This window comes from Manis javanica, chromosome 17, assembly GCF_040802235.1.
Source record: "Manis javanica isolate MJ-LG chromosome 17, MJ_LKY, whole genome shotgun sequence".
Lineage (NCBI taxonomy): Eukaryota > Metazoa > Chordata > Mammalia > Pholidota > Manidae > Manis > Manis javanica.
The window spans coordinates 7,239,685-7,259,657 of record NC_133172.1 but is presented as its reverse complement, the minus strand read 5'-3'; the positions used below and the strand labels follow the sequence as shown (position 1 = coordinate 7,259,657).

At 57.8% G+C, this 19,973-nt stretch overlaps 1 protein-coding gene and 1 pseudogene across 1 annotated transcript; one reads left to right on the top strand and one right to left on the bottom strand.

Moving 5' to 3' along the window:
* Positions 1-12: 12 nt before the first annotated feature.
* Positions 13-7,156, bottom strand: NTN5 (netrin 5). The gene is made up of 6 exons (XM_037005988.2): positions 6,516-7,156; positions 3,580-3,768; positions 3,292-3,441; positions 2,841-2,894; positions 2,545-2,625; positions 13-1,282 (listed from the first exon to the last, which is right to left on the bottom strand). The coding sequence occupies exons 1-6, from the start codon at positions 7,144-7,146 to the stop codon at positions 834-836; spliced, it is 1,554 nt and encodes a 517-aa protein (XP_036861883.2). The 5' UTR covers positions 7,147-7,156; the 3' UTR covers positions 13-833.
* A 4,794-nt stretch (positions 7,157-11,950) lies between these two features.
* LOC108393134 (galactoside alpha-(1,2)-fucosyltransferase 2-like) lies at positions 11,951-15,408 on the top strand (annotated as a pseudogene).
* The last annotated feature ends 4,565 nt before the right edge of the window (positions 15,409-19,973 follow it).

Genomic DNA, 19,973 nt, shown 5'->3' with positions numbered 1-19,973 from the left:
CAACAGAGCTAGCCTAATGGAAGGACTCAACGCAGAGATCACCCATATTTGAAATTGTATTTTTGATGGGGGGTGCTGGGGGCAGAGGCCAGGGTGGTAAGGAAGGGCCTGGTCCATGACAACCTCCCATTGCATACTTACTGCTTCCTACCTTTTTAGCCCCACTCCTCTTTCCTACAGATACACAACTGTTGGATGGGAATGGAATTCCGCTTAGCATCAAGTGATATCGTACCACTCTGTGGCTCCCAATCGGCTCTTCTCTCAGGAAAGGATTTCGCTGCACTTTAAGACCAGATGAACCTCAGTCAGATCCCCCTTCGGATATTCACTCAAAGTCCCTCTATTTCTTTCCCAGAGACCATCCTAAGCCTCATCAGGAATAGAAAGTTCCTAAATACGGAACTTTGTGGAAATCTGGTGCGTATGTCTTTTCCTGTGGCGTATGTCCCGCCTGTTTTAGTCACTCATCCCACTGGCTTTTGGCCAATCGTCAGGCAACATAAATCTGACTAGTGCCAGTGACGTCATTCCAGCTTTTCCCCTGGATTGGCCACTTTGTCAGGGAGCAGAGCCTTACTTCCGCTCTGAGGATTTACTGGAGGCCTTCATTTGCCGCTCAGAGACCCTCTCGAGCACTCATCAGAGGTCTGCAGCCGAAATACCCAAGATTTTAGACTTTATTGAGGGGACTTAGCCGCATGGGTCACAGGCTAAAGGTCCTGGCCAGCAGCCCAGAGTCCTGCCTGCAGGTGGCCGCCTTTAGCTAAAGGTGCCTCGGGCCTGCGTGGTGCTGGCGCGTGCCAGTGACGTCAGGGAGGGCGCGGCGTCGGCTACGTCACCAAGGGATGCCCCGTCGAGGTAGAAGTCTCAGCTCCCTGTCGCTTCCAGGTCCCTTTCTTGGCCGTCGAGGCTGCCCAGTGCTCGGGCTCGGTGCTGGGGGTCGGAGGCCGGAGGCCGCGGCAGCCCCCAGCGCGCGCCTCCTGCTGCAGCCGCCGCAGTGGCCGGGCCCAGTGCGGCCTCCAGGGCAGCGCGAGGCCGTGGCGGTCGAGGACCAGGCGTGCGGGGTCGGGGCCCCCGGCCGCGTTGCCCAGCAGCAGGTAGTCAGTGCTGGGCCGCAGGCGCAAGCAACCACAGGCCAGGTCAGCGCGGGGCACCCAGGCATCCTGGCTGCCGCGGGGCACAGGCTGCGCCCGCTGCTTGTACACGGCCAGCACGCGCACTGCCAGCCGCTGCCACGCGGAGCCTGCCGCCTCGGAGGCCAGCACCTGCGCGCGAAGAACTGAGGGGAGGGGAGATGTCAGGCCTGGGTGGTGGGGAGCCAGTGGGGTCAGACCTGGTGGGAGAGGGCTCTCGAGACGGGCTTGGGGGATCCCTTCAGGAAGGCGAGAGACCATGAACCTTCAGGGCAAGAGATGTGGGTGCCCAGCTGTGTGTTGAGATGGTTTGGCCTGCTGGCAGAGACATGGTCAGGGCAAGGAGGGTGGGGTTTATGGAATATGAGGTGGGGTTCAGTGATTATTACTGGGAAGGGCAGGGTCTACAGGGTCTCCTCTGAAGGAGGTGGGGGAGGCCAAGCAGGGAGAGGGAGCCAGGAGCCTGGAATATTCCAGGTGGGATGCTTTAGGGGTCATATCAGAAGCAGTGGATGAAGGAATTATTTAAAGGGGGCACTAGGGGACTATACAGTGGGTGGGGCTGGGAACAGGGCAAAAGAGGCAGGTCCAGGGTCTCTAATGTCGCAGGGTCAGAAGGTGTCAGGAGCAGAGCACTTGGAAAAGAGGGGTATTGCTAGGGGAGAGGCTGTGGGATGAATTTGGCGGCCAGAAGGAGGTCAGAACCTGGAACCTGAGGCTTGGGATCATACTAGAGGTGATTCAGAAACATGTACTTTCTGAGAAGTATTGAGGGCAGGACTGGTTAGCAAGCTGGGTCTGTGGGGCAGAAGATCCCTGTGGGATGTGGGGGGAAGAAGATTCCATCTTCCAGGTAGTTGGACACAGTGGCCTGATGATTATCTTCGGGAAAGACAGCCTGGGGTCCTAAACCACTGAGGGAAGTAACAGGTGCTGATCTGAACTCCAGAGTGTGTTAAGAGCTGGGTTTCCTGGGGTCACGGGGCTGGTGTTGGTGTGAACTGGAATGGACTGCTGGGGGAGGAAACTGGGGGAGGAGTCTCTGTGGGAATGGGGCTAAGGTTCAGATATCTGAGACCCTGAAGGGAGGCAGAACAGGGCTAGGGTCCATTCGGTTCAACCAGTTCCCCTTTTCCCTCCATTCCCAGGAGGCCACCTCCCTCCCCCCCAGATGTCAGGATGAAGGAGATAGTGAAACCCTTCAAGGCCAAGAACATGGGGAACTAGGGGACACAGGAAGGTAGGGAACACCCCGCTCCACTCTCCATCCCTCCCCCATGTGTCTTCTGTCCTCTTTGACCCTAGATCAGGAAGGGCCCTTTAGAGTCCAGGATGCCTCCCCATTTAAGATGAGAAAACTGAAGGCCACAGGAGGTGGCCTATCATCAGGCACCTGTGCCGCACTCACCGTAGTCCTGCTGGCAGTACCTCTGAAGGCTCATGTGGACCCTGGTGTCCGAGATATTGCAGTAGTTTTGACACTGAGGGTCTGGGGAGGGTCAGGCTGTCTGCACTGGGCTCCTGAGGCCTGGACCACAGCATTCAGCCCTTGCCCTCCCCACATTCCATGCTGGTGGACAGCTGGGGTCCCTGAACCCTTGGGACCGGGCTCAGTGGGCCACCCTTGCATCCTCACCTGGGGGCCCAGCCAGCCCATTCCCAATCCCTCTCGCTGCCTGGGATCCCCACGCCACCCTGTCTTACCTGAGCTGTAAACACCAGGGGTGGTAGCCAGGGTGGTCTCGGCCTCTGGAATTCCTGTGAGAGACCAAAGGAGAAGTTGAAGCTCCACCTCCTCCTCCCAGACAAGGAATCCAGGCATTCAGACTGCACGCATTTTTTCCCTTAAGGCCCAAGAGTACAAGCACCCTTTGCCCTCCTCCCCCAGGACCTGGAGTCCTGGCCCCTAGCCCATTCTTCAGCAGTCCCAGGAATTGGGGTCGTCCCCATCCCCCTCCTTCTGGGGACCCAGGAATCCAGGCTCCCAGCCTCTTTCTTCCCAAGACTAAGGAGACTGGAATTTGAGTCCCCATCTTCCTGGAGCCTTTAGCTCCATCCCCAGGAACACAGCCCTCATCACCCTTGTCCACTGGTGATCTGAGATGTCTCCTTCCGCCCCCACTTAGGACTTGTGGCCCTGCCCTTCAGGACTCACGTTGGCAGGGCATCCTGGGGGAGCGGCTCTGCTGGTAGCCAGGACCACAGCGGTTGCACGTCAGGCCAGTCACCCCTAACTTGCAGAGGCACTGCCCACTGGTCTGGTTGCAGGTGCCCCCTGTTGCCCCAATAGGGTGGCACTGGCAGGCTGTATGAGGAGAGGAGCTGAGGATGTGGGCTTTGGAGCCCCAGATGCTCCCTCCCAATTCCCCATCCCCTCCTCCCTAAGCCCAGGAGTCTGGCCCTGGCGCCTTTCCTCCTGTGCCAGGCTCCAGGCTGCACTCACCCCTGCAGGCCTTGCGGCTGGTGATGGGCTGGCTGGGATCCCTCCAGAACCCTGGCTGGCAGTAGTGGCAGTGCCGCCCAGCTGTGTGGTGGCGGCACCTCTCGCAAACACCCCCACTCCGGCCACCCGACAGCCTGAACAGCTCGGAGTTGAACCTGCAGCGGCGGGCGTGCTGGTTGCAGGAGCAGGCTAGAGCAGGGTGGGGGGGCGCGTCAGGCCTGGCCTTCCTCCCCACTGCCCTCTGGGACGGAAATCAAGTGCGGGTTCAGTGTAAAAGAGGCTCTCTGGGGCCCCTGGGTGACCCTGGGGCCCAGCACTTCTTCACTCTCATCTGTAAGTGGGTGCACCGGGCTGGAGCTGGGTAAGCCCAAAGACTGATGAGCCTCCAGAGCATCTGCATGGAATGGGGCCTTAAAGAAGGGTGGGCTTGGGCATCAGTCCCGTGTGTTCGTGTCCCACTGAGCCCTTTGGGCAAGTGACTGCTCCTCTCCATAGCTCAGTTTCCTTTGCTGTAGAATGATAGTTACAATGTCTACTTTGCATGTTTTAAATAAAACCAAGCAGATATAAAGTTGTTAACTCAGGGCCTGACAGAGTGTGTATGTGCCCATGTCAAGCTTCCACATGCCAGGTGCCATGTGCTATGCCAAGTGCTTGGCGTGTTCATTCCCATGGTAGCTCTGAAGCTGGTGCTCTCATCATCCCCGTTTTACACATGATAAAACAGGCACAGAGAGGTGAAGTCAGCTGCCCAAGGTAACACAGCTGAGGGGGCGGTCAGAGGCAGGACTGGAACCCAGGCCTGGCTCCAGAGTCTGGGCTCTTAGCAACCACATGCCAGTGTCTCCCACGCAGCTCACAGCGGGCACATTTTCCTAGGGAGTATCTATCAGTGGGGCAGTAGCTCTGGTACCTCACTGCTTCTCAGAATTACCAGGAAATGTTTGGAAAGAATAACACAGATTCCAGGTCCTGCCCCCAGGGTCTCAGCTAGGCCCAGGGATCTGTGCTTCTAGCAACCATCCCAGAGTGAGAAGCAGTCGTAGGAGGTTCAGGGGCCATTCTCTGGAGAGATTTACGGAGTTTTCGACTCCAAGACATTTGAGAGGCTGGCCTGGGAGGTCCTGAGAGCACAGACCAGTAGTGGGAAGGGCAGGGAGCTGAGACAGCTCTGTGTTCTTGGGAAAATGACTCCTACTTCTGAGCCTGGGTTTCCTCCCCTGCGGTGGGGGTCTCAGTCCCTCTCCCCAGAGTTTTTGTGAGCACTAGAGCTGGCGATGCTATTCAGATTAGCAGTGGGTGGAGTCAGATTTTGGATTATTTCTGACCTAAGAGCAATCACTTCACCTCACTTCCCTCTGGAAACCTCAGATGGCAGGGTGGGGTAAGGCCCGCAGCTCTGCCACAGGGGTTAGTGTCACCCTGTCTGCCCAGACCCTTCTCCCTCACAGCACCGTCGGTCTCTTACCCAGGTTCAGAGGACAGTGCCTGGCGCAACCTGGGGCCATGCGTGATCCTCAGGGGGACAGCCGCCCCAGCTCCCAGGCCCTGCCCAGGCCCGGATGAACACCACCCCACCCCCAGGCACCGGGAGTCTCCGCTCTTCCCTTCAGGGGCATCAGATCTGGCTGCTGAGAATGGACCAACTGCCCATAGGCCTTGAGGGGGTGGGGGCAGAGGGTCAAGGAAGACCCCAGAAGAGATGATAACAGAACTAGAGGGGGAAGGGCGCCAACAATGCAGGAGGTGGAAAGAGGAGGTCCTGGCCACGCACAGAACTCCTAGCAAGGAATGCAGGCTGGAGATGGGAGGAGGGCCATCTCTGAGGGGCGGCTGGAGGGAAGGGGAAAGGCCCAGGCTTTGGACACGCCAGCCTGGAAGCACCGTGGAGGGGCAGGGGCTCCGCGTGGGGCCTGGGGAGCACTGCCCCCGCTGGACGGCCCTGTGGGTGGGCCAGCTTCGAGGAAGGCCTGTCTCCCTGAGTCCCGTGCCAGGGCTGCCCCTTGCTGGCAGTAAGACTCGGGGCAGGGACACATCCTGGGACCTCACGTTCCTCACGTGGAGAACCGTAACATCGGCAACGCCCAGGAAGCTCTCCCTTTGTGCCAGGTACCCCATTAGCCTCTATTCAAAAGAGTTTATGTATTTAACTCATGAGCTGTTACCACAGCCTATAAAGGAAGTGCTGTTACTAATCTCCACTTTACAGGTGAGAAAATGGAGGCACAGAGAGGCTGGGTCACTTGCCTGGGGTCAGACAGCCAATAAGCAGAGGAGCTGAGATTTGAGCCGAGGCAGTCCCCAGTGTGACGCCCTAGTGTGACAGCAGTCCCTGACAGGAGCTTGGAGGGGACCAGCCAAGACCCCAGAGCTCGGTGACTGGAGCTCAGATCCTGGCCCTGCCGCTTACTGGCTGTGTGTCCCTGTTCAAGGGACTTCCCAGCGCCAGCCTCATCTCCTCATCTGGAACATGGGCCACGTGATGATACCTGCCTGGCCCACAGCGGGCGATTGATAAACGTGGGTTTAGTCTGACATACGGTCCATCTGATGAAGCAGGAGAGGTGCACCTGCCTCGTTTCCCTACACCCATTCGAGAAATATTACCTGAGCACCTGCCACAAGCCAGGCCCTGGGCTAGGTGCTCAGGAAATGTTACGTCATCATCGTCATCATCGTGGCAGAATGTCGGGCAGCCCCTGCTGAACGGGTCAGCCGCTGGAAGTCTGGGCATGGCGGAGATGTGGAGGCAGGTGGAGAATGGGTGGGAGGCTATTGGGGGAGGCAAAGGGTGGGCGGCGAACAGTGGGGAAGACGCAGGGAGCAGTCTGCTCTGGAGAGGAGAGAGCATCCCGCCCCTCAGGGACGGGACCAGCTGCTGGGGAGCCGTGGGCCTGGCGGCGGGGCGGGTGGGGAGGGCGGGGCCCCGGACTCACGCAGGCAAGGGTGGGGGTGCCTGGGCGTGGCGGGCCGCCAAGGCCGGTCTCGGTGGGACGGGCGGCAGCTCTCGCACCCCGGGCCGGTGGTGTGGTGGCGGCAGCGGCAGCGGGGGGGCCGGGCCCGGGCAGCGCAGCGGGCTGCGTGGCCGTGGCACTGGCAGCGGCCTCTCACTGCAGCTGCTGCCAGCCCTGCCCAGCCCGCGAACTCCACGCGGAGGTGACTGGCCACCACGGTGGCCCTGGGGGATGGTGGGGCTCGGAAGGTCACCCTCTTGGGCCCCCCCAAGGCCCTGGGCCACGTGGGTCTGCGCCACAGTGATCTCCAGGGACCGCTGGCGGCCCAGGCGGCAGACAGGACCAGGGCCGGGGATCCCGGGGTACAGAAGCCCAGGTTGACAGACGTCAGGAGGAAGGAGCCACCCAGGGCCAGGGTCAGACTGCCACTGCAGGTGGCCCGGGGGCCGAGTTCTGTCCCCGGGGAAAGGGCACAGGCCTGGGGGCAGGAGTCTGCCATGCCAGCCAGCTGGGTCACGGGTGGGAGGCAGAAGCGGGGGCGGCCCCCCGGGTGGTAGCATGGGTCTGCTGTGGCCTGGCTCAGGAGGAGCAGGAGGGCAAAGGTCACAGGCATGGTCCCAACAGAGGCGAGTACCTGGGGGAGGAGAGCAGTGGTGGAGCTGAGGGCCCCAGGCCGCCCCTCAGGCTCCCGGGGAGCCCCAGCGTGCCTCCCGCCGCTCTGCCCAAGCCCCTTCCCTGGCTTCTTCTAAGCGAGGAAAATAGTTCCATCTGGGGAGAATTACTGTTTACATAACCCAAAGGGGAAAGAACGCAAGCAAAATCGAGAATTTTGCCTGAACTAATCCGTAGCTTAACACCCCAGAGCTATCCGTCAGTGTCGAGGGGCAGGGGCCCCGGGGAGAGGGCTGGGGGGCAGATGGGGAAGCCTGGAGAGGGCGTGGGGTGGGGGGAGCAGGGCTGGGCAGGGGAGGCGGGTTTAGAGGCACGGGAGGCTGAGACAAAGAAATAGAGAAAGGAATAGAGGCACAGACAGCAAGGACAGACAGACAGACAGGAGGAGACTGGAGTGGAGAGGAGGGGGCTCCACACTGCCAGGTGTGGAGGAGGAGCCAGGGCGGGAAGAGAACGGACACAGGGAGGGGGGCCGGGAGGCCCAGACTGACAGCAGTTGGCCGGGCACCCAGAGTCCAGAGGCAGTGGGGGACGGGGTCCCTGAGAGCCTGGGGGTTGGGACAGGCAGGCAGGCGGGTGGGCTCAGACACACCCAGGGAGAGAGAGCAGACCGCCTGCCAGGCCTGGCCAGTGGGGCGGGGTGGGCCTGGCCGCGGCGGGGGATCAGAAGCGGAGGCCAGGCCCTGGGCCCACGGGGATCAGAGCAGAGGCCCTTTCCCATGTGGGGCCCTAACCTTGTTCTCCACACCCAGGGCACGGAAGGGGATTATCGCCAAACACCAGGCTGCCCTGCCACCCACCCCCAGGCTCTGCCCACCCTTAACCCTTTCCCACCCAGGCACAGAGCCCAGAAAACTGAGGTAGGAACATGATGGGCATGCCTGGGGGCTGGAAGCCTGGGTCCTTCTGGGTCAGGAAAGTGGTGCAGAAGCCCTGTTGGGAGTTGGGAAGGCAGGTGCCTGGGCCCTGTGCTCAGATTTGCTAGGGCTTTCTGGTAATCGCAGCCCCCTGCCTGCCTCCTGAGGCCTCAGGGTCTAGAGATCAGAGCCCCCACATTCTCCACCCATCCTAAGGTCCCCGGACTAGATGGGGGAACAGATGTTGGGGGTAGCAGGTACTAAGGGTGGAGAGAGACAGGGCAGGCCAGATGCCGGGGCCACTCTAGGTACCAGAAGTCCAGACCCCTGGGGTGGCAGGAGCTAGGAAGGACTTGGTGCTGAAACACACACCCCATGCCTCAATTTCCCCCTCCAGGCCCGGCAGCCCCTAGTGAGGAACTCACTCAGGATTAGGGCCCTGAAGCTTTTCTGGGCCCCATTGGCCCCTGGCTCTGAATTGGGACCTGGGCTTGCACCCAGGCTGGGAGTCTGTGAGGCATCATGTGGGTCACAGTGTCTTCCAGACTGATTTCACAGCCTCCCGTGTCCCCACAGCAGTTGCCACGTGCAAAGACCGCCTCCCCTGCCCCAGAAGACGGGCAGCTCCCTTCACCCTTCCCCGGAGTCTGGCGCCATTTTGTGTTCTTGCGGCAGCATTTGCTCTCTCTGTGGGCACCAGCCCTGCTAAGGACCGAGCCCCCATCCTCCATCTCTCCTTTCTTGCCTGGGTGGTTGACAGGGTGCCAGCTTGTAACCCTTAGCACCTTGGGCAGTCAGGCTGTGCATCCCTGAGTGTTCCTGGGGGAGCCAGAAACCAGCCCTAGCCCATCTGGGACCCCAGATATCCGGTCCCCCAGCCCATATCCCTTCTGGGAACTTTAGCCCACACCCCCAGCCCCGTTTTAAGGAGCACAGTCTAGCTATGCCACCAGCAGACCTATAGTCAGGCCTAGGCGGTGTGGGGGTCCATCTGGGACCCAGTCCCCTTTTCTCCGACTTTTTGCACACACCCCACCCTTCGCCCCTGACGGTCAAACCTGTGCCCAAGAGACAGCGTCCTCTGCAGGTAGTTCCTCACATGCTCTGCCCTCCTGCAGGAGCCTGGCGCCGGCGTGGGCTCTCAGGAGTGAATGCCAGACTGGCTGTTCTCAGGCCCCAGGCTAGTGGGGGTTCTGGGCGGGAGCTCAGAGCAGAGCCCGCAGAATCCAACACCACCACCACTCCCCCAACCCCCGCCGCCCCAGGCCCCTCACCAACTGCAGCCACACTCTGCCCGCAGGGACCCCCGCCAGCCACGCCACCCCGGACCTGTGGGATGTTAGCACCCGTGCCCCAGGGGGTTCCAAAGCCACAGGGCCCCAAGCAGGCTGGCCCAGGAGACTCAAGGCAGGTAGGATGGAGCAGCGGCCAGGGTCCCTGCTTCACCCACACTCAGACCCCTGCCACCGACTCCCAGGGCAGCAGGCGCGGCTCAACCCTGCCACGTGGTGGCTACAGTCAGGGAAGGGGCTGACCTTGCAGGCAGCGGTCAGGGCTGCTCACTCTCACGGAGGTGGGATGTTGGCCACTGGCTGTGTGACCCCAAGCCAGCCCCTCCTCCCCAGTGGGACCTTCTGTCTGCTGTGCTTTCACTGAATGTTAAGGTCGGTTGCTTTCAAGTCCTAAAAATTGGTGCTCTTGGAAGGATCAGACCAGCTACGGGAAAGCCAAAGTCTTGGGCTGCTTTCTAGGCTGGTGGGAAGGAGGTGGAGGAGATGGGAAGGCCTGGGATCTCAGGGTTCTGGCAGCCGGAGAGAGAAAGTGGGGACCCCAAGGGGGCAGAGCTCAAATCCAGCGTCCCCCATGGCCATTTTCCTGCATGGCCTCATTGCTTCAGTTGTGAAACTTCCGTGCAACTGTTAGTGACAACTCTGTTACAGACCCGGATGATTTTGGCTAGAAAAATAACATTCCCCTCACTTCCCCGTGAGAAAAGCCCAAAGGCCTCGGGAGGATGGGGCATGGTGTGCGCTGCTGTGGCCCTGCGTGCCCTTACTGCGGTGCATTTGGGGGCCCTCCACCGGGGACTGGCCCTGGGTCACAGGAGGGCACAGCAAGGCAATCGTGACTCTGGTGCCGGGTGACCCTCATGCGCCATGGTGGAGGGCAGGGCCCGGCGGGAACCACGACAGGATTTGAAAATAAGCTGTGAGGAGGAGTTAGCTGCGAGAGAAGGCGCCCCCCACATCAGAGGCGGGCAGGCAGTGTGAGAGACGGGGTACCCTTTGCGACCTTCCCTCCACGGGTCCACGCAGTGGGTACTCACTGAGCTCCGGCCGGGCGCAGCCACTCTGCCAGAGACAAAGCCACCCGCCCTGGCCAGGCTCACCACCGGAGAGGAGGGGTCACTACAGAAACCCCCCAAGTAACCGTTCTGGAGAACGGCGGAAGGCGGCAGGTGCTCGGAGCAAAAGCAAGTCGGGGGTGGATGCAGGGGGTGGGGGTCTGCAGCGGACATTTGGGCTGAGGTCTGAAGGAGGCCCCACAAGCATCGGGCATCGGGCGGCAGTGGCCGCGGCAGGGGCAATGGCCAGTGCAAAGGCTGGTTTTGCTGTTGGAGTAAATCCAAGAAGAAGGTTCAGGTCTCACTTTACTCCCCCGCCCCCACCCCCCACCTGGGGACACGAAGTTTCTTAAGCTAATGTCGCTGGAGCGCAGCTTGCTTCCTCACTTTTGTTCTTAAAAGCCCGAGCTGCCTGAGGTGATTAGCACCCTGGAGGTGCTTTGGGGAGAGGGAGACTGGGAGCAGCTGGAGCCGGGCGGAACCATCCCTAGGCTGGGCAGGGGGCTTTTTGGTGGTGGTGGGCTTTTCTGGAGTACGGAGTACCTTGGCCTTCACAGTGCACTGGAGAGGAGGCAGGGCCTCCCAGGGGCCCGGCTCAGGGGGCTCAGCTGCGTGGGACCCACAGTTCTGGGCTCCCGGAGATTTTTTTATCCCTCCTACCTTGGTGACCCAGAAATAACAGAGGCCCCATGAGGCAAGGCGGGTCACACCCCACGTGTAACTGGACACAGGGTGTGCGTCAGGGTGCTTCCCTCAGGACATTCTTGGAAAATCCAGGACGGTAATTGAGAGCCCAGATGCCTACACCATGCTGCCTGGGTGCAAATTCAGCCTCCACCTCTTTCCTAGCTGTGTGACCTAAGCAAATTTCTTAACCTATCTGTGCCTTAGTTTCCTTATCCGTTGTATGGGCATAGAAATGTACCTTCCTCAAGGGAGGTCATGAGGACTAAATGAGGGAAAACAAGCCTATAGTCTCATATCTGAAACTCTTCAGACCAGATGTGTTTCAGAATCTGTGTTGGCACCATCCTGGGGTGCATAGACATTGTATTACATAGCTCCCCAAGTGGCGTCTGGGCAGCTTTCCATAATCAAATGTTAGGTTTCTGCAGCAAAACACACCAGGCATCATGCAAAGATAAGTAAAGGCTACAGTCACATGTCAGTTTAGGCCAGATTTTGTCGCCAGTTGAGTTCAGTCCAGGTTGGGGTTTGCCCCCAATTTTAGGAAAATGGCCCATAAGGAATTGTGGACCAGGACAGTGAGCGCTGAGACCAGTGCCGGGCACACGACAGGAACCACAGAAGCATCAGCCTTGATCATTTCCCAGCGGCTCTTTAGTTGTTTAGGCTGACGAGAAGCCAGGAGAGGGAGCTCTTGTGGCTCAAGGCAGTTTGACAGCAGGACCTGTTCCCTGATTTGCAGAGCCCAACGAAACCTGAAAACATGGGGCACACCCTGTTCCAGTTTATGGAGAAATTAGGCAGCGAGAGCAGAGCGTTAAACCAAGTGGGCAGGATGCAGCTGCACAGGTCACACCATGGAGGTGGCGCTGGGTGGTGGGGACCTTTTTCCTGAGCTGGTTCCTCCTTCCCAGCCTCCAGTCCTGCTCAGCTCAGCTCGCCTGCCATGGCTCTGCGGCCTGCTGGGGCTGGCCCGGCGAGCTGGCTGGAGGCCAAAGCTTGAGTCCTCCTCCATAAACGACTGCAGGTAGGCCCAGAGCTGGGCAGGTGGTGTGATGGAAGGATTGGGACCAAATTGTCACCAGCCCAGTGAGAAGAGAGGCTCAGGGGACAGATTTAATTCACTTTTTGGAAACTAAAGCAGCAAGTGGGACATTGCGGGTGCACCTCAGTGGAGGGAGTGTGGTGTCATACTTTTACCGTACTGTGCTGTGGGAAAAGCCAGCTGACCTCACTGGGGACCAGTCACCTTGCATCTGAGATATTTGAGGAGGACCCAGGAGTGTTCACATTTCCCAAAGGGGTCTGACTGATACAGTGAGGAGCCGCGGAGTGGGGGAGCGGCACTGAGGCAAGGCCCACAGAGCCCCAGCGCCTAAGGGGGCTAGCGGAACCGGGGAGATGGAAGCTGGACACGGAAGAGCGGGGCCACGCAATCGAGTGCTTCTGACCGGCCCTGGGGCCTCCTGGGCATAGCCACTGGGATGACCACAGGGAAAGCACAGGGCACAGGAGAAATCGGGTCAGGGCGCTTTGAAGACCGGGAGCGGAAAGACAGTCGCTGGGAGCCCGTGTGAGAGCTGGAGGAGAGACTGACTCGAAAAAGTCAGACCCTGAAAGGGGGGTCATCCCGTAACAAGGACGGGGAGACTGAGGGTCATGGAGTCCAATCAGTGCCCAGTGGCGTCAGGGGGGGAGTCGGTGGCGCTCTGGCTGTGCTTCCACAGTGTAGGCTTCCCAAGCCCCGTGACCAAGCAGGCACACTGAGAGGCGTGTCGGCGAGGATGCGGAGAAATCAGAACCCTCACGCTGCTGGTGGGAATGGGAAATGAGGCAGAGGCTGGGCAAACACGTGTGCAGTTCCTGGAACTATTAAGCAGAGTTTTCAAATGACCCAGTAATTCCACTCCTAGGTAAACACCCCAGGGAAATGAAAGCTTGGGCCGCACAGAGATCTGTACATGCATGTTCACAGCAGCATTGTTCATAATGGCCGAAAAGCGGAAACAACCCAAATCTATTAACTGATGAACTGATAAATAAAACAAGGTCTACTCACACACCGGAATAGTCATTAATGGAGATAGTTGCACAACTTTGTCAATATACTAAAGACCATTAAACTGTAACCATTAAATGGTATTTGAATATTATCTCAATATACTGGTTTCCAGCTTGATGTGGCAGTGCAGAGAGAACATTACAGCTGCAGGAAGTGGGAACCACTGGTCCCCGCAGTCCTGGTCCAGAAAGAGCACCGCGTCACTTCTGCTGTGTTTCATTGGCCAAGGTAGTCACAGGCCCACCCAGATTCCAGGGAAAGGGGGTCACAGACTCTGTGGGGGCCTGAATCAACCCCACGCACTGACAGTAACAGGAAGAGCTCAGTGCCAGCACAGCAGGAGTTCCTCCAAGTGTGGTTCTTCCGGTGCTGCAGTGGACCCATTGTGCAGAGGAGGAGACTGAGGCTAGGGAGTAAAAGAACATGCTCAGTGTTGCCCAGCCAGTGGGAGGCAGAGCCCACACTCGAATCTGGGCTATCTGGCCTCCAAATCCACATTCTTAACCCCTGCCCCACACTGAGAGCTCCCCGGAGCGTGCTCTGAAATATTTACCTTAGAGCACGTGCAGAGCGCTTCCCATGTGTTAGGCACTGCCCTCGAAATGTCACAAATGTCACCTTGTTTAATCCTCATGCAAACCTCTGGGGTGGTTCTGAGGCTGGACCATGTGAAATGGCTGTTGGTGTGGGTGAAGTACGGCCCAGTACTGGCACCTCCAAGTGGAGGAACCTATCATCTCTGTTTAGTGGGTGGGCGAGGGAACTGGGATTCAGAGGTGCAGTGATTTGACTAAACCCCACAGCGCCACTAAGGGGTGGAGCTAGGGTGGAGCCAGGCTGGAGTACCAGGCTCTGTGCCCGGGAGCCCGTAGCACGGAGGCCACTAGAAACACTTGGATGGGTTGAGTGAATGAGTGATTTGAGGTGGGGGAGCGAGTAGATGGGTCTCACACACCCACCACCGGCCCCCCGTGCTTCCTGACCGTGTCCTCTCTCCCCCTGCAGCCATCACGGGATTCTCGGCCACTTGCCCTTCCTTCTCTGCCATCGACTTCCTCTTTGTCATCTTCGTGGTGTCCACCACCTTCCACTGCCACCAACGCCTGGCTCTGGTGCCCACCCCCTGGGCCTATCCAGGCCACGTGGTCCTGGTCCCCCGACCCCTGCCCCAGGGGCGCATGTTCACCATCAACTCCACAGGAGCAAGGGGAGTAGTCAGTGCTCTGAAATATTTACCTTAGAGCATAGGAACCAGATGGGCAAGTACGCCATGCCGTGCGCCCTGGCCAAGGCCAATGGGTGGCCAGCCTTCATCCCAGCTCGGATGCACAATGCTCTCCCCCCGTTCTGCACGGCCCCACGGCCAGCAGGAACCCGTGGCAGAACTACCGCCTGAACGACTGGATGGAGGAGCAGTACCGTCACAACCCCGGGGGAGTTCGTGTGCGTCACCGGCTACCCCAGCTCCAGGACCTTCTACCGCCACCTCCGAGACGAGCTCCTCCAGGAGTTCACCCGGCACGACCACGTGTGGGAGGAGGCGCAGAAGTCCCTGTGGGCCCTGCAGGCCAAGTGGGCCTGGCAGGCGACCTTTGTGGGAGTCCACATGCGTCGAGGGGACTACGTCCGAGTCATGTTGTGGGTGTGGAAGGGCGTGCTGGCCGGCGGGGGCTACGTGCAGCAGGCCCTGGGCTGGTTCTGGGCCCGCTACTGGTGCGGTCTTCATGGTCACCAGCGACGACATGTCCTGGTGCCGGCAGAACATCGACTGCTCCTTCGGGGACGTGGTGTTCGCCGACAGTGGCCTTCAAGGCTTGCCCACCAAGGACTTTGCGCTGCTCACGCAGTGTAACCACACAGTCCTCACCGTGGGCACCTTCGGGATCTGGGCCGCCTACCTCACAGGCGGGGATACCCTCTACCTGGCTAACTTCACCTTGCCCGACTCCCGCTTTGACATGATCTTTAAGCCTCAAGTGGCCTCCCTGCCCAAGTGGGTGGGCATCACCGCCAAACGGGGGCAGGCCGGAGACAACAGCCCCTACCCGGGGGGCCCTCCCTCACCCTCGGGCCCCTCCGACCTCAGCAGTGCCTGCTGGGTGCAGTACGTGAACTCAGGGTCAGACACCCAAGTTTGACACCAAGTTTGCATCCTGGCTGGGTAACCTTGGACAAGTGGATTAGCCCCTCTGTGCCTTAGTGTGCCACCCAGAAAACGAACATAACACAGAACTTAGCAGCAGCTCCTCCCTCAAGAAAACCTAATGAGTTTATTTAGTGCCTTGAAACGCATAAATAAGTATTGGCCACTGACCTGTATGTGGGCGGTGTGCCCCGACCCCGAACTTTCAGCTGCTTTAAGATGGAAATGGATTCTTACCCTCCTTGTCTGCAGCTCAAGGAGGGGGAGCCCTAATATTTTGCACTTGCTCTGGAAAGGTTTGGTAACGAAGCCATCCCGCCCTCGAGTGAAGGGGAGCAAGGTGCTTTGCGCAGCTAATAATTCAGGTTTGGGTATAACGGGGCCTTACGACAAAAGTATGTGAGGGAAAACAGGATTTGAGAAAGTGAGTCTCAGGGAGATGTCTCTGGTCGGAATGGGGCATCCCCTGAACTGGGGGACAGGAGAGGGCCTCATGGTGATGGCAGGACTTGGGCAGGACTCAGCACAGCGCTTGGCCTGCAGCAGCGAGGTTCACCTGTCACAGAGGCATCAGGCTGACCCCAAGGGGCCAGAAACCGGAACCACAGCCGAGTCAGCTGTACAGACGGGGTGACCTCCCACTTCGGCACTGCCGGTGCCCCCAGGTCCTAATGCCACTCTGAGAGACCCCACTAGGGACAGCGTTGGAGTAAGTGACATAGCATTGGTTTTGTGTGTTTGGAAGTGTGGAGATACCAGTATTTTTATTGGTGTTATACTCCTTTTTGGATATTAAAGGGAAAAAAAATGCACTCATTTCTGTTCACTTAAAATTTCTACCAGAGAGAGAGATGTGCTGGCATAGAAAGCATTCGGATCACATATGTTTCCTGTTTCAAACCCTGTCCCAGTGTCATTTATTTGAATCCCCATATCTGAGGACATCCTCCTTTCAGGTGTTACTGGGAATAATCACTGTGAGGGGCATGTGTCCCTGTGGTTTGTGGATGACCACTTTCCCCCACGTCTTCCTCTTCTCTTCGTACATGTGTGTCCAAATTACCTCTTCTAAAGAGAACACCAGCCATAGTGGATTAGGAAGTGCCTAATGACTGACTCATTTCAATTTAAATACATCTGTAAAGATCCTGTCTCCAAATACAGTCACCTTCCAAGGTCCTGGGAATTAGGACTTCAACATAGAAATTTTGGTGGAGGGACGGAATTCAGCCCCAAACAGCAGGCTCCCACGGGCTCTCAGCCCTACGTGACCCCTGGCAACATCAGAGTCCGGAAGCAGATGGCGGCCACAGCTCACCTTTCAGTGGGGACCCACCTGCTGGGGCCCGCCTACTGCCCCTCCGAACCTCTGCTCCAACTTTCCCAGCCCTGCTCTGTGCCCCCCGGGGGCCTGTCTGAGGACATCCACTGTGGGCCGAATGTTTGTGTCCCTCCAAAATTCCTATTTTGAAGCCCTAACCCCAGTGCAATGGCTTAAGGAAGCGGGGCCTCTGGGAGGTGGTGAGTGAGCGCCCATACGAGGAAGAGAAGATTTCCCTCTCCACCATCTGTCTGCAAACCAGGAACCGAATCAACAGATATACCCTGGACTTCTCAGCCTTTGGAACCGGGAGGAATAAATTTCTGGTGGCTTTTAAGCCATGCAGGCTGTGGTGTTTTTGTCGTAAGGGCCCAAACTAAGTACCTGTGGGCTCCCTCCCCCTATGGCGTCCTATTGGCCTGGGTCCTTGGGATCACAGTCCAGAAATCGGGGGAGGAAGGAGTGTGAACTTGGGGTATGTTTTCTCCCAGATGTGCCCCTGCCGACCTAGGGATGGTGACAGCACCCCACTATCGCCAGCCGCCGTCCCCACACCTTGTGAACCACGCTATTGAGTCCTGCCTTGTCGCCCCCGTGGAGTGTGCCATCTCCCGCCGGAACCTGAGCACCGATGGGGGATTCATACAAAAGGCTTTCTATTTCTATAAAAGATCCTACTAAAGAAATTCCCGCAGCACCGCGCTCTGACATTGAACTCACTCGCTGAATTTCTTGCCAGCTTAGTGGAATGGGGGTTTTGCTCAGGCAAAATCAGGTTGATTCACAGAAAATAATGATCAGAAGCCGTTTCTCACTGACTTGACACGGGGAACACAGGTGAAACCTGCAGGCAGCATTCTCACAGGTGACAGGCTGAGCCCCGGTTTCTTGCACCTTTTTTCTTTGCACATTATCAGGCTGACGTAGGCACAGGGGGAGATTCGGAAGACCAGTCCTCACAGCCACCCCCCCATATTCTCTGCAAGGAGATCTCCACCTGGGAGGGGCCCCGCTGGCAGGCAGAGAGGCCTGGCTGGCTTCTGAGCACTGGGTGGAGTAGCGTGATATGCTGTATTTAATTAATCTAAACGCTAAGGGGACCGAACTCTGTTCCCTGTGTTTAAAAGGCTTTGCTTGGAAGAGGAAGTTTTATTTTATAAGAGCCAAAGCAGAAGTTGGCCAGCTGTTAGCGATAAATCGCACTAATTTGATCAGCAAATATTTACTCAATTCCTTAATGGCTCTGCATGTCCGAAGCAGGAGATGGTGTGCCCTGTAAAGAGTTCCCCCTGCCCCTCACCAGACGGTACAAAAGGAAGCCCAGACTTCCAGGACCTACTCATGGCCTCTGAAGCCAGACATCTCCAAGCCAGGAGTGGAACGCATAGCATGTGTATGTTACTGGTCAAATTGTGTCTCCGAAAGAGAGATGTCGAAATCCTAACCCCCAGGACCTCAGAATGCGTAGTTATTTGGAAATACAGCCTGTACTGATGCAATTAGTAAGGATGAGGTCATATCGGAGTAGGGTGGGTAGGGTGGGTGGCCCTCCAGTGACTCACAGGGGGGAGGGGACAAATGCCATGTGACGACATCATCAGAGATCAGTTTCCAGCCTCCGGAACAGGAGGATAATTTCCTATTGTTTTAAGCCACCCAGTTTGCCATATGTTGCTGGGAAACTCACACGGAGTATAATGCCTACTTAGTGAATGGCCTGAATGAGCACAAGGCCAGCCTTAAGCTCCCACCTTAGCCCACAAGCAGGCTGGCGACAATGGGCTTCCGGCTGCCTTGGCCCAAGGCCTGTGTTCCTGCTTGGAACACAGAGCCCAGTGGCCGTTAAGAGGAGAACTCAGGGGCTGAGTCAAGCAGGGTGTGACCTGGTTGAACCTGGGAGGCTTCTAGAAGCTCTGCAAGTGTGGCACAGGAGAACCTAACAGGGACATCTCTGCTTCAGACTTAGAGTCCCTGGAAGCCTCAGAACCCACTGAATTTGCATGAGAGTCATTTTTCCAGAAGAAGCTCAAGCTTGCTAGCTAGACACCTGGATTTGAATTGAACCAATCCAGCTGGGGGTCTGGGCCCCTTGGGTCGCCCTCAGGTGCTGAGCCCGCCAGAAGTGGACTCCTGGGTGGTACCACCCCCTCCCTAGGAATGAAGGGAGCTGGGGAGGCTGGGTTGGCTGGTACGCACTTCACCACTCAGCTGATGCTCAGGTGGTTCTCCGCCTTGTCGCCCACCAGATCCAGATAAGGCCCCCTGCTCCTTGCCGCTGAAAGTAAAGCCATGTTCACTAAGCCCTGCATGACTGAGCTTCACACGGTGGCTCATCGAGGACACATCATTCTGGGGCTCAGTACATACCCTCTGGCCCAGGGCTGCCGACTGCAGGTTCCCACACTCATGAGCTGTGTGACCTGGGGCCGGGGACCTAACCTCTCTGACGGTTAAAGCAGTGCCTGGCCAGAGCACCACATACCCTGTGCAATGTCCAACAGAGGCAAATCCGTTGACACAGAAAGCTGGGTGCTGATTACCCAGCACGGGGGGAGGGGGCTGAGGGAGCATGAGGAGTGACTGCTTAATGGGCACACGGTTTCTTTGCTAAAGCAGGGGATTGAAAGTGAAAATATTCTAAAACGATTGTGTTGATGGCTGCACATCCCTGCATCCATTCTGATGTGTCAGCCACTGATCTGTATGCCACTAAAAACTATTGATCTATACACTTTAAATGGGTGAATTTTATAGGAAGTGAACTATATCTCAGTAAAGCTGTTGTATAAAAAACCCAGCACCCGGCACTTCAACGCAGGCAGTGAGTGTTAGCTGTCATTACACGCAGAGCAAAGGGTGCCGTCACATGTGGCTTCTGGGGCAGGGACCGGTGGATTTCCACTGTGCGTGCGGGTGTGTGGTGGTGTTAAAAGAAAAAAAGACACTTTGAGACCCTCAGGGAAATTATCATATAGCCTGGGTATTAAGTTGAAAATTGAGCAAACAGGTGCACAGGCTTTGCTGAACCATTCTGTCTACTTTTGTGCAGTGTTAAATTTAAATTTCACAATAAGTTTTAAAGAAATCCATCAAGGCCCTTTTTTGTGCCAGGGCACAAGCTTAGGGGTGACCAGGCCCTGGTTCACACCCCCCTGGGCTCCCAGTCTGATGGCAGAGGCCACAGGTAACCTTGATGGGGGAAGCTGCTCAGAGTACTCACGTGGAGGCTGGAAGTATGTTCCAAACGATCTTTTAACTTGAGTATCTCCTGAGCAGCGCAGGGCCCGTTGATGGCAGGAGGCATGGTGAGCAGTGGATCTCAGTGTCTGTCCCCCAGCTCTGCACCAACCTGCC